Source organism: Sphaeramia orbicularis, chromosome 3 (assembly GCF_902148855.1).
Source record: "Sphaeramia orbicularis chromosome 3, fSphaOr1.1, whole genome shotgun sequence".
In the NCBI taxonomy this organism is placed as follows: domain Eukaryota; kingdom Metazoa; phylum Chordata; class Actinopteri; order Kurtiformes; family Apogonidae; genus Sphaeramia; species Sphaeramia orbicularis.
In genome coordinates this window covers 9,030,025-9,044,498 of record NC_043959.1, presented here as the reverse complement: position 1 = coordinate 9,044,498, position 14,474 = coordinate 9,030,025, and the positions used below count along the sequence as shown (strand labels likewise).

The 14,474-nt window shown below is 35.6% G+C and overlaps 1 protein-coding gene across 2 annotated transcripts in view; it reads right to left on the bottom strand.

The window, feature by feature from the left end:
* Positions 1-13,765: 13,765 nt before the first annotated feature.
* coro2ba (coronin, actin binding protein, 2Ba) overlaps positions 13,766-14,474 on the bottom strand; it is a 121,450-nt gene continuing 120,741 nt past the window's right edge. For both annotated transcript variants that reach the window (XM_030131035.1, XM_030131037.1), the window contains exon 12: positions 13,766-14,161. In XM_030131035.1, coding sequence (XP_029986895.1) covers positions 14,027-14,161 — 135 coding nt within the window. In that variant the 3' untranslated portion in view covers positions 13,766-14,026. The remainder of the gene's footprint in view (positions 14,162-14,474) is intronic.

Sequence of the window (14,474 nt, the reverse complement as noted above, 5' to 3'; positions counted from 1 at the left end):
TTGTGCAACAGCAGTGGAAACTTGGCATGTACAAGTCAGACATGAAGAACCTGAAGAGTTATGAAAACAAGAAAGTTCATCAGTTTTGTGCAAGTTCTGCAGGGCGTTCCCTAGCATCGAAGGGTATATACTGGGGTAGGAGCTAAGCCAAATTCATGTGAAATCACAGTGAAGAGCATCAAGATTAAATGAATCCATCTCCAAGACACAGTTGATGTAATTTGCCCCCAGGGATTAATTTTAACAAATTTTATTTTGGATGTTTTTTTTAAGAATTTTTTGTATACTCTAACTTTTCTTTTCTGTTTGACTAAGCTATTGTATATCAGATAAAGATAAATTGATGTAATATTGGATTTCTTTTAATTGAAAAATGTCCGGTTTTCTTGCCCTTGCACTTAGAAACACAAAAGGAAAACACTGGAATCTACAGTGAGCCTAAGCTCCTGAAATAAAAGAAAAATCCTTACATAGAATTAGATTTTTAGGGACATGAACTCCTCCATTTTTTGCTGAATTGAGTCATTTTGAAATCAAAATAGGTGGCCTGTCTTTATGTGCAACACATGGGCTCTTCCAATTTAAGATCCTTCACCGTTTACGTATTTCCAAGGAAAAGTTAGCCAAATTCTATCTGGGCACTGACCCACTCTGCAGTCATTACAAAGCAGATACTGGTTCACTGTTCCACACTTTTTGGACATGTCCTGATCTTCAGAACTATTGGACATCTATATTTACTACATTTTCAAAAAGTTATGACATTAACTTTCCACCTTTAGCCCTGACAGCCCTTTTTGGAGTGATTCCCCCAAACATTTGTATTTCTAAATATTATTTAAATGCTATTGCATTTGCTTCTCTACTTGCACAACGTCTTATACTTTTGAGGTGGAAACAGGAAACCCCTCCCACACATGATCAGTGGATTGCAGACATTATGAGGTTTTTACATATGGAGAAGATGAGATGTACGTTAGCAGGATCAACTGCAAAATTCTATAAAGCATGGCAGCCTTTTCTAAAATTCACAGAAACTTATAAAATGAGCAATATATCATGACTTTATACCAAATCACCACTCATCACCTGGATAACTGTAGGTATGGTACATATTTTATTTCTGTCTTATATATATATATATATATATATATATATATATATATATATATATATATATATATATGTATATATATATATATTTATTTATTTATTTATTTATAATTGCTATCTATTCAGTTTTATTTTATGTATTTATTTTTGCTTTCATAATCCTGATGTCTTCTGGTAAATATATTTACATGTTTATGTTTATATTTAAGTTGGGGGTGGGGACTTGTGTTCAAAAACACAGTAAAAATGTGAAGATTGTATGATGCATTCATGTAATGCTGTTAAAAATCCACAAATAAAATTATTAAAAAAAAAAAAAAAAAAGGAGGCCTGTGGAGAGAATCTATCTTCAACAAATAAAAGTCAAATGTCAACAATATAAGTGTACAAGTAGAACTTAAGAAGAGCAAGAAATGATTTCCAAATTTTAAAAGTAAGACTGAGGCTAAAATAAAGACCAGATGAATTTAGTGAGATTGGTTTTAGTGTCAAACATTGACGTGAAATAACAGACATTTCTTTTGTAGCAGTGATCCCGGGGGAGAATCTGGGACATTTCTCTTTCACTCTTCATCAGATCACTTCCTTGAATTTTGTGACAACGTATAGAGCAGGAGAGAAAAGCTGTGAGATTTAGATGCTGAAAAGAGGGGGTAAAAATGGGTTTGGAGATGACTTTTTGCTGTTGTTATTTGACTAAAAATTAATTTATTATAATTATAAAAGGAAAAAGCTTATCTGCTGAATATCTTTAATCTTTGTTTAACCATACCTCTGTGCATGTATTTAACAGTTGTCAAGCATTGTGGAGGTTATGTTTTTGATGCAAGAAAAGTTTGGAAATTTTACATGTAAAATGTGAGGGAACACTGTGTGTGTGAGATTTCCTTTTTCAGGTCATGACTTCAACTAGTGAACAGGCCTCATGTTGCAGCAGTTTAACAGGTAATAAAGAGGTGACACGACTAAACCAAAAGATGAAACCAATTTAAGCTCAGGTTCTCTTGTTTTTCATTTCGTTAATCACAAGTTCAGTGCCAAATAAATCCAGAGGAACCAACATTGTAACAGTAGTTTGTTCAGTTAGTATGATAAAAGGCTGTTTACCAAGTGTACAAAGACAGTCCCAGTCCTTTTACAAGCATACAAATGTTTCTGCCTTGTAGTCCTACCTTCACAAAAATGAACAGTGAAGTGGTTGATGTTGACGCTCCTGCCACAACCTAAACTTCCTCCAGTCGATCTTTATTCCTTTTCCCCAAATAAGAAACAGATTGAGAACAACAGAAAATGCAAATTAACCCTTTCATGCGTCGTGGTCACTACAGTGGACAGCTGTTCAAAGATGTTCTCTTATATCCTCCTGAGACTCAGCAATGCATCTTTGTCTTCTGTAGTGGACAAGAGTTTCACATCTTTACATAAAAAATAAATAAATGTCCACTGAAAAGGACATATATATACAAAAAAATGTATCTGAAAAAACTGTGGCATCATGCGGTTTCCAATTAAGGCAATTATTTAATGTAAAATGGTGAAAATGTTTACTTACTGGGTCTCAGGAGGATATATTCATGAATTTTGTTGTTTCAGTTCCATATCAGCCAACACAGTGGACGCATATGCATCATCTCATCCACTGCATTTCAAACCATTACTGTAACTTTGCTGTTCTTGATAAATCTGATCTGCAGTAACATGTTTGAGTGTAAATCAGTTGTTTGTTATTGTTAATAGACTGTCATTGACAAAAGGTTTTTTTTTTTTTTTGCATATTATCTCCATGAAGTGAGTAATAACTAGTATTAGAGTATGTTAAAACGTGAGAAAACACCAGATTAGCTGCATTAGAAGTGTTTCAATTCATAGTTTTCACACAGTATATCAGTAAATCCATGTTTCTTTGCTTCAAAAATGAAACACATGGTGTCCAGCTGAGTGGATATTTTTGCAACTCCATGAAAAATAGGTTCATGAGAAAATTTTCAATCACATTGTTTTTTTCATAACTAAAGAGGAATAAAAAAAAAACAGGGGGGAAAAATCCTGATTAAGGTTCTCATAATTCATGCATGAAAGAGTTAATAAACACAGCAGCGATATTCAATCTATTTTGACTTGTGTTTCTTTATAGACAGTATGAACATAACATATTTCACTTAATTTCATCTGTAAATATACACCCGTTCCTCACATTCAGGCTGCAAAGAAATGTTGGGACAAGAGCGATTTAGGACTAATAATGAGTTAAAATAATGAAGAACCATGTGATATGAACAGATGACTGGAATCATGATTTTGCCCAAATGCAGAATCCAGGAAAGATTTGGGTCATTCCATATGAAATCAACAGATTTTCAGAAAATTTCCCACCTGACCCTCTCAGATTTTTCTAAATTTTTACATACATCTAGTACATTATATATGATGGGAAAATCCAACATTTCAAGGCTTAATTGTAAATAGTTCCAAAGTTATGACCATTTGAAGTAGGTAGGGGGTACTCTCAAATTGCGACCAAAATGAAGACTTGAAATTTTCGGCTATTTTCAGGCTTCTATAACTTCTAAACAAGAGCTAGAGGTCTGAAATTTTCAAAATCATTTCACAGGAATCTATAGTCCTAAGAAATGTGAAAATATTTACTTAAAATTTTTAATTGCATGTTACAGAGAATGACAAAGTTGAGATTTTATCCATTGTGAACTTCTAAAATGCTACTTTTGGCCACTCATTACACAAAAACGAATCATCATATTCATTAGAAATTTGATGTGCTATATCTTGGCTACTTAGGGAATGGATCTGTGTAAAATGAAGGTCCTATGTTATGTTATGTATGATATATGAACAGCTGAAAATCAAAAATATCTGTCCGACCTTCAGATTCAAAGGTCAGTATCAGCATGTGGGATAGGTAGGATCACAAAATAAAAGACACCATGTGAAAGGACAGGAATTGGCCTAAATTTTGACACCAAGCACAACTTGCCTCTGTAAATCCCATATTTTAGCCGAAAACGTCCATATTTAATTTGAACATTTAACATAGAAAGATTTATAGAAGCAATTTGTGCTTGGTGTCAAAATTTAAAAATAAAAGACACCATGTGAAAGGACAGGAATTGCTCTAAATTTTGACACCAAGCGCAACTTGCTTCTATAAATCCTTCTGTTAAATGTTCAAATTAAATATGGACGCAATTTTAGGCTCCCCCTACCAACTTCAAATGGTCATAACTTTGGAACCATTTACAATTAAGCCTTGAAATGTAGGATTTTTCCATCATATATAATGTACTAGAAGTATGTAAAAAATTAGAGGGTCAGGTGGGGACCACTTGATGAAATTATATGGAATGACCCATTTAGTCCTGTAGGAGCAAAGAGGGACCGCCAGTTTGAAAATAAATATGTGAGAAAATGACTGAAATGTTTCAAAACGATGTTCTTCAAAGAAAGAAAGGAAGGCATTTTCATATTTCAGCCTTTATAGTGCAGAATAGAGGGAGGAGATTCAAGAAATCTAGATGGATTTCAACCCTAAGATGAATATGGTGATCTCTGATCCATCAGACGAGACCGACACCAGAACCGTCCGTCATTCATCTAGAGCTGACAGAACCACACGGGTCAGGGTTACTGTGAATAACCTGTGTCCAGCTCTACAATATAGAGCAGGGGTGTCAAACTCATGTTAGTTCAGTTCCACATTCAGCCTAATATGATCTAAAGTGGGCCGGACCAGTAAAATAATAGAAATATTAGGATAAGAACTGATAAATAATGTCAAGTCCAAAGTTTTCTCTATGTGTTTGAGTGAAAAAAGTACAATTCCATGATGAAAATATTACACCTACCAACCATACTTGAATATAACATGAACAAATATGAACAACCTGAAAATTCTTAAGAAAAAAAGTGCAATGTGAACAATATTACGCCTAAGTTGACCATTTATACATGTGCATCACAACTTAAAGATTTAGTAAGAGGCAGAATATTGTTAAAATTCCACATACTTCTCTTAAGACATTTCAGATTGTTCATATTTGTTCAGGATATTATATATTTTGTGACAGGATAGTCTGTAAATGCAACTTTTTTTTTTTCCAATTTAACTTATTTACACTAAAACAAAGAAGAAAACAAAACAAAACAAAGATGTCAGTAACTGAACTTGAAAATAAGTGTCTCCATCCACTGTCATGGATCAAACTCCATGGGTTTTACTGGTGAGTCAATATTGTAGAACAGGGAGTCAAACTCATGTTAGTTCAGTTCCACATACAGACTAATATGATCTAAAGTGGGCTGGGCCGGTAAAATAATAGAAATAATAGGATAAGAACTGATAAATAATATCAGCTCCAAAGTTTTTTCTTACATTTTTGAGTGAAAAAAGTCAAATTCCGTAATGAAAATGTCTTCGAACTGTACTCGAACCTAACACAAACAAATATGAACAACCTGAAAATTCTTAAGAAAAATAAGTGCAATTTTAAAAATATTACACCTTAGTTTATCATTTACACATGTACATCACAACTTACAGATCACAGTGGATCAACAAACACACAAAATATTTAATAACAGACAGAATGTTGGTAAAATTCCACAGACTTCTCTTAAGACATTTCAGGTTGTTCACATTTTTTTTGTAAAAGGTCAGTCTGTAAATGTAAACATTTGTGTAATTTTACCTTTTTTTACACTAGAACAAAGAGAAAATTGTAGTTTTCTTTATTTATAGTTTTATCCGATAGTACTTTACTGCTCTGATCCACTTTAGATTGAATTGACTTAAAATGATTTCAACATCCTTGATTATTAATATTTTCAGTGTAATTTTTTGCATTTCACAAATTCATCCTAGGGGTCAGATTGGACCCTTTGGAGGGCTAGTTTTGGCCCTGGGCTGCATGTTTGACACCTGTGATCTACAGGGGTTGGACAAAATAATGGAAACACCTTCACCTCAAGATGATAATGCCCCAATCCATACAACTAGAATTGTTAAAGAATGGCATGAGGAACATTCTAATGAAGTTGAGCATCTCGTATGGCCGGCACAGTCCCCAGACCTCAACATTATTGAGCATTTATGGTCAGTTTTAGAGATTCAAGTAAGACGTCGATTTCCACCGCCATCGTCTCTAAAAGAGTTGGAGGGTATTCTAACTGAAGAATGGCTTAAAATTCCTTTGGAAACAATTCACAAGTTGTATGAATCAATACCTCGGAGAATTGAGGCTGTAATTGCCGCAAAAGGCGGACCTACACCATATTAAATTATATTTTGTTGATTTTTTAAGGTGTTTCCATTATTTTGTCCAACCCCTGTAGATGGATTTCAACCCTAAGATGAATATGGTGACCTCTGATCCGTCAGACAAGACCGTCACCAGAACCATCATTCATCTAGAGCTGACAGAACCACACGGGTCAGGGTTACTGTGAACAACCTCTGTCCAGCTCTACAATATAGAGTTAGAGAAATTAACCCTTTCATGCATGAATTATGAGGACCTTAGTCAAAATATTTCTCCTGAGTGTTTTTATTCCTCTTTAGGCATGAAAAAAAAAAATGCAATTGATTTTTTTTTTAATGAACACTCTTTTCATTTTCCACTCAGTTGGATGCCATGTGTTTAATTTTTGAAGCAAAGAAACATGTATTTAAAACGCAATATCAGAAAGTGATAAACTGTGTGAAAACTATGAAATAAAAACATTTTTAATGCAGCTAATCTGATGTTTTCTCACATTTTAACATACTCTAATATTAGTTATTACTCACTTCATGGAGATAATATTAAAAAAAAACAAACAAAAACTTTTGATTAAGAAAACTGTTAATTACAGTCTGATAACAAATAACAATTAATTTCCACTCAAAGATGTTAGTGCAGATCAGATTTATCAAGAACAGCAAAGTTACAGTAATGGTCTGAATTGCAGTGTTTGTTTTGGTGCATGAGCGTCCACTGTGCCGGTTGATAAAACAAGTGGTTCCAGGTACAACAAACCCCGCCCCTCGCATGTATTGTCGCTTATTTTGTCATCGATTCAGCTGATGTCATCATGTCTGTGTGTGTGCTGATGTCATCATATCAATTGCTGCTATATATGTGCCAGGTTTGAAGTAAATTGACACAAAACTGATGTTTTATAGACATTTGAAATGTTGCCCATTATAAGTAAATAGGAGAAAAAAAAGATTTAAAAAATTCATAAAAAATGTAACTTTGACCTACTTTATAAAAAAATGTAATGACATTTATTCTGGGTTACTGGCAATCCATAAATGTAATTTGGTATGAATTCAACTAATAGTTTTGCTGCTAGAGCTACTCCTTGCCTCCCCTTTGGTGGGTGGGGTAATAACAAAACCCATGAATATACAAGAGAACAGCTGTAGAATAACTGTCCACTGTAGTGACCACTATGCATGAAAGGGTTAATGCCAGGTCAAAGTTCACTGATCCAAAAGGAAGCTGACACTAAAAGGACTGTTCCTCATGTACAGGTGCTGTGGACTTATCCGGGTTTGGAGCAAGGTTCTAATAGTTTTGGATTTTTCATTATAGTTTAGTTTTATTTAGTTTTGACTTTTTTTTCTCTGATTCAGTTTGTTTAGAGCAGGTTTGCTAGTTTTTGTTAGTTTTCGTTATTTTCTAAATGCTTAGTTTTAGTTTAGTTTTAGTATTAATTTTAGTTTCGTCATATCTTTTCTCCTCCTTGCCGTCGTATTCAAATAAATCCTGTACAGGACTCTGCTGCTTTCTCCCAACTTCGGTCTCCTTATTTATTTATTTATTTATTTATTTATTTATTTATTTATTTATTTATTTATTTATTTATACCATGCAAAGAAACAAAATAAAACAAAACATTTAAGTGGATAGAATCTATCTTCCAGCACATACAAGTCTCAATTTTGCAAAGGAGTAGGAAGAAGTATAAACTTGTATAAACTTTTAGGTAGAGTGGGTACAAGAAGATGACAAGTGACGAGAAGTGACGGACTATGAAGTGCCGTATGGTGCCACTAGCTAAAATTGCTAGAGCAAAATAAATCCATTTCGTATCAATCCGACATTGACAAAGACGAAAACGAAGGGAATTTATCCATAATTTTTATTTGTTTTAGTAAGTTTTGTAAACACACAATACAGTTTCAGTTAGTTATCATTTTGTCTTTTAATTATAGTTTTTATTTATTTCAGTTAACAAAAATGTTTGTTTTTTTTATAATTCTAGTTTTCCTCATTTCGTTAGTTTTTGTTAACGATTATAACCTTGGTTTGGAGGCATCTGGGCCCGACCACAGCTGAGTGGAACTGTGGCTTGTGGTTGTGACTCTGGATTGTAGTGCTTGACAAAGGCACAGATGTCAGTTCTAAAGCATTTTGGTCTTTGGTCTAGAGCACACTCTCAGTTTCTTCCAAACAGACCTGTGGGTACTGCTCGGTCTGGCCATGGTCCATGTTTCCACATGGTTCTGGTCCATCATAGATACCTCCAAACCCACATAAGTCCACAACACTTCTGGACACAGTTCACATAAGGTGCTTCTGGTTCCGGTGTCGCCTTTACACACAGAAATCCATCCAGATTCCTTCAATCTCTTCACTTTATCCTGCACCAAGGTTATTATCGTTAACGAAAACTAACGAAATGATGAAAACTAGAATTGTAAGAACATTTTCGTTAACTGAAATAAATAAAAACTATAATTAAAAGAAAAAAAACAATAACTAACTGAAACTGTATTGTGTGCTTACAAAACTAACTAAAACGGATAAAAATTATGGATAAAATTCCCTTTTTTTGTCTTTGTCAATGTTGGATTGATACGAAATTAATTTATTTCACTTGAGCAATTTTAGCTAGCGGCACTGTACGGCATTTCACGGTCCGTCACTTCTTTATCACATGTTTCCAGTCATCTTCTTGTACCCACTCGACCTGGAAACATGGAGACTAAAGTTGGGAGAAAACAGCAGAGTCTCGTAATGGATTTATGTGAATAAGACGGAGAAGAAGAGAAAAGATATGAAAAAACTAAAACTAATACTAGAACTAAACTAAAACTAAGCATTTAAAAGAAAACAAAAACTAATAAAAACTAGCAAACCTGCTCTAAAAACTAATTAAAACTAACTGAATTAGAGAAAAAATGTCAAAACTAAATAAAACTAAACTATAATGAAAAATCCAAAACTATTATAATCTTGTTCTGCACCATAGAGGCTGAAATATCCAAACCCCATCCTCTTTAACCCTTTCATGCATAGTGGTCACTACAGTGGACAGTTATTCTACAGCTGTTCTCTTGTATATTCATGGATTTTGTTGTTTTAGTTCCATATCAGCCAACACAGTGGACGCTTATGCATCATCACATACACTGACATTCAGTCCATTACTGTAACTTTCCTGTTCTTGATAAACCTGATCTGCACTAACATGTTTGAGTGTAAGTCAATTAGACTATCATGGACAGTTTCTTTTAAAACAATTTTTTTTTTTGCATATTGTCTGAGTAATAGCTAGTATTATAGTATGTTAAAATGTGATAAAACATCAGATTAGCAGCATTTAATTTTTTTTTTTTCATAGTTTTCACACAGTATGACAGTAAATACATGTTTCTTTGCTTCAAAAATTAAACGAATGGTGTTCAGCCTAGTGGACATTTTTGTAACTCCATGATAAATAGGTTCATAAAAACATTTCAATCACTTTTTTTCATGCCTAAAGAGGAATAAAAACACTCAGGAAAAAAAAAAAAATCTTGATTAAGGCTCTTATAATTCATGCATGAGAGGGTTAAGCCAACAAGGTGGAAGTGCTGCTGGGTCTTCCTGGTGATTATCCACAGGTGCTCTTTGGAAACCTTTGGTGTATCTTACTATTTGGAGTCAAAAAAATTAGCATTAACATGGAAGATTTCAAAAAATATTCCAAGGCACACTGTAGGATTTGTGTAAAAATAAAATGCCTTTATTACTCCATGGCAATCTCTTCAAATACAGCCAACGCGTTGCGACCTCTGGTCTTTATCAGGGCTTTTTTCACCAGTGAGTTACACACCTTCACACAAGCACTGTAATGACCTGAAGGAGGGAGGTGTGTGTTTTTTTGTTTTTGTTTTCTTCCCTCACACCTCCCTCGTTGGCTGTATTTGAAAAGATTGCCATGGAGTAATAAAGGCATTTTATTTTGACACAAATCCTACAGTGTGCCTTGGAACATTTTTTGAAATCTTGCATGTTTATGCAGATTTTTTTGACTCCCATCCTCTTTCTTTCAGGAACATCATTTTGAAACATTTAAATCATTTTCTCACGATTGTTGCCAAACTCTTTGCTTCTAAAGGACCAGACCTTTCCTGGATTCATTTTTTGGACCGAATCATGATTCACATCACCTGTTCATGTCACTTGTTTGATATCATACTGTTATTTCATTTATTTAACTCTTTATTAATTTGAAATTGTTCCTATTCCAACTTTTTTTTTTAATTTGTTGCAGCCTGAATGTGAAGAATGGGTGTATGCAAAGGAAATAAAGTGAAATATGATGTGTTCATTCTGTAAACAATTCAACACAAGTCACGGTACATGTTAAGATCCCTACATTATTTTCTCTTTCGCATTTTTCATACTGTTCTTAATATATTTTTTTTATTTGGGGTTGTATCCACAATCAAAGCCTCCATTTTTCACATCCACATTTTGCAGCCCTTCACTTTTTTCCCCATCCACATTGTACCTGGTGTGTTTTCAGGGAAGACTTGTGACCTTCTGTCCATAACTTACTTAAACCCATTTTCCACCAAGAGCAGCATAAGTAGCAATGGTAACTAGTAAATAAATATTAATGGGACTGAATTACAGTGACACCTGCCACACTCTTGAGGTTACCTGCTTGTATTTGCAATCAGTGGAGTAATCAAACCCCCGATTTTCTGAAATTTCAGACTGAAGGAAAAAGGATAATTGTAATAGTAGTTAGTAGTCTAAGTATGGTGACGTTACAAGTTGAGAAATAGAGGCAGATCACCTCACAGGATAAAGAAAAATGACATCTATAAGTAAACATGGATTATTACCTGCGATATACCTAGTTTCAATGTAAAAGGATAGTTATTATTACAGGTTTGGATAATATTAGAGTAGGCAGGAATGTATTACTATGCCTTAGGTGAATTTACGATGCTGGAGATAAAGAATTAATAGCATTTAAGGTAAAGTTTTACACAAATCTTTGTGATTTTGAAACATTCAGCAAAATCTACAAGCATCACAATCATTACTTACGTAGCCACATTTTACAAAAACAATGGGATTAACAAAAATACATATTATTGGCTAAAAAGGTGAAATGTGACAAATAAATAGAAGCATATATACACAACCCCCCATCCTCAAAATTAGCCCTCAATAAAAGCTTCCCTTAAGACTTAATTTGCAAGCCAAGAGACAGCTGAGAAATAAAGCAAGTCCGCCACCTCTGGATCTCCTTCACTGCTTTACTACTTCAATAAAGAATTCAAAAAAGCCAGTGTACAAGCCACTGTTCGTTGGGAAAAACTGCATACAGGTGGCTGTGTGTCAGTGCTGTCAAAACTATTCTAACATTTCTGGGTGAAAACAAACATTTTATGATGAGCAGCTCTGAGAAAAAGATTATCCATGTAGGCAAAATCTCTTCTGGTCTTGTCAGGACCAAACTATTTCACGTCAGCCATTGTGAGATGATGGCGCAGCTGCACAGTGTCTGCAGCAGGGTCTAAGGCCTTAGGGAAGGAAAAGGAGGACCAGTCTCAGTCTTTGCGTCCTCGGTTTCTGCCGCTGCTGAAGGTAGGAAGTAGGAGAAGGATGTGTGTGAGGGGCATCTTTGCTTTGTGATCACAGTATTGCCACATGAATAAGACGAAAGGCATGGTGGCTAAGACTGAGATAAACACAACACTGGGATGCCTCGAAAGACAAAAAGAATGCATCTGCAAAATTTAGAGAGCAATTCAGGATTTGCACATACGTCACATGATCACGTGGTTTTCTGTTTATGACGCCATAGTGGTAGGCAAGCTTTCCTTGGATCGTACAACGTGTTAAACGATGGGCCTGCTAAACTCCTGTGTGTTATTCCTTAGCTTTCACCAATTATAAGCTAGGCAGAAAGACCGCTCAGTTCCATTGGTGGCAGCGGTGGTTCTGTTCTGCTGACCGCTGTTTATAGTTATTATATCTGGTGCAGGTCTGCTCTGTGTTCCCAAAGTCAGAACTAAACATGGAGAATCAGCGTTCAGTTTCTATGCTCCGTATATCTGGAACAAAGTACCAGAAAATATCAGGTCTGCTGAGAGTCTGAGTTCTTTTAAGTCAAGGTTAAAGACTCACCTGTTCACTGCTGCCTTTGACTAAAAGGCTTTTGACTTTTTAAACTTTATATTCCCTTTGAAACTCTGCACTGCAACTCTTACTTTAATATGTGTGTTTTTATTTTTATTTTATTCAATTTTATTTATTTTTTTGATTTTATGTGTTTTTTTATTACTCACTGTTTTTAATCACCTTTTACATGTTTCTTTTATAATGTTTTAATTGTGTTTATTTTTGTTTCTTTTATTTCAATCTCCTGTGTGAAGCACCTTGAATTGCCTTGTTGCTGAAATGTGCTATACAAATAAACTTGCCTTGCCTTGCCTTATTACTGCGGTCAGTGTAGCTTCTCAGTATAGTTAGCCTGTGTGCCTGTTGTTCTTAGTGGCGCAGAATAAAAGAATTGTCATCATGTGGCGATGTGATGTGATGCAGACCCCTTTAAACCTACCAGGAGGGCTTCCCCTGGACTATCACCTATAGAGACAGAGTGACTGTGGATCTACCTGCTCCCTTTGAGTTTCCTCAGCTGGGTGAGGCAGATGGAAGCGGCAGTCGGAGCTACGGCGGGCGACACCGCTGAGTTCAGCGGGGAGCTGGTGACAATACTCCCCACCCGTCTGTGACAGTCTGCTTTTCAACTATGGGACAGCCTTCCCCATGCGGTCGAGTCAAATTATGAAGATGGGATCGGCTTTTGGACAGAGAAAGTTAATGGACCGTTTTAGAGCTAACATATCGGCTCGTTCACGAGTTCCGGGGCAGAGCCTGGAGGTGTACGCGGCTGATGTGAGCCGGCTGGTAGCTGGTACTCCTGTTTTTACCTCTGAGTTGCACGTGCATCACTGTTGTTAGTAAATATTGAAACTATCTATGGGGCCTTTATCACAAACTGGAGGATTCTGTTGGGTTTCTGTAAATTGGCTTAGAGTCTGGTTTTGACCAACTCTATATAAAGTGTCATGAGATAACTTTTTTGTTGTGATCTGGCGCTATATAAATAAAATTTCATTGATTGAGTGATTTGATTGGTTTTCCCCTGTAAGTCTCTTTGGAAAAAAGCGTCTGCCAAATGCATAAACATAAACATAAACAGACATACTCGCAAATAACAAAACACACAAACACGAGTCCAAAGAAAAACATGATCTAAAGCAACAGTTCTGACTTTCTGGATCCAGATAGCGTGCCTGCCAATATGGCGGTGTAAACAACAATCACATGACCAGTGACGTCAGCTGCAAGTCCTGAATAGATCAGAAACAACCTTATCATTGCTTTAATAAAAAGGTGGCAATGCACAAACACTGCTTTGCCGCCACTGAAACATATTACTATAATATTCCTTTATTCAACATGTATCATATTATAGTGCGCACTACGCAGGGCAGCAAGGATTAAGTTATGATATTGTGTGAATTATCACAAAACATAGGAGGGAGGGGGGCTCAGAAGCTTATTGGAGGTCAGAAGTGGTGGCAAAGGAAGCAGCCTTGCCAGTCCAGGAGGGTCAGAGGTCAGACGTTGTTGGGGCTAACGTTCTTCAGGTTGTTGAGCTCCAGCTCCAGTTGGCGTATACGCACGTCCTTGGTGGTCAACTCCTCCTTCAGCCGCCGCAGCTCGTCCTGCTGCCGAAAAAACATCCGCAAGAGCTTCAAGAAGACAAAACAAAAAACATGTAAGAACAGGCATAAAATAAGTTGTGATGAAGAGAATTTGCAAAATCAGAAAAGAGACAGAACATTTTTTTGTCATTTCCAAATCTTGGCAGGTTCAGTGTTAATCCCACACTGTCTTCCAACAGCAATGCATTTGAAAATTACATCTATTGTTTGACCAAGTCAACTAGTTTATTAGTCCATTAATTATTTGCACTCCCACATTCTCTTAATAGAGGGTATGCACATCCGTCACTTCCCCCCAGGCCACGCCCCTCTAAGTCAGACTGAGGGTCTTAAACCAACC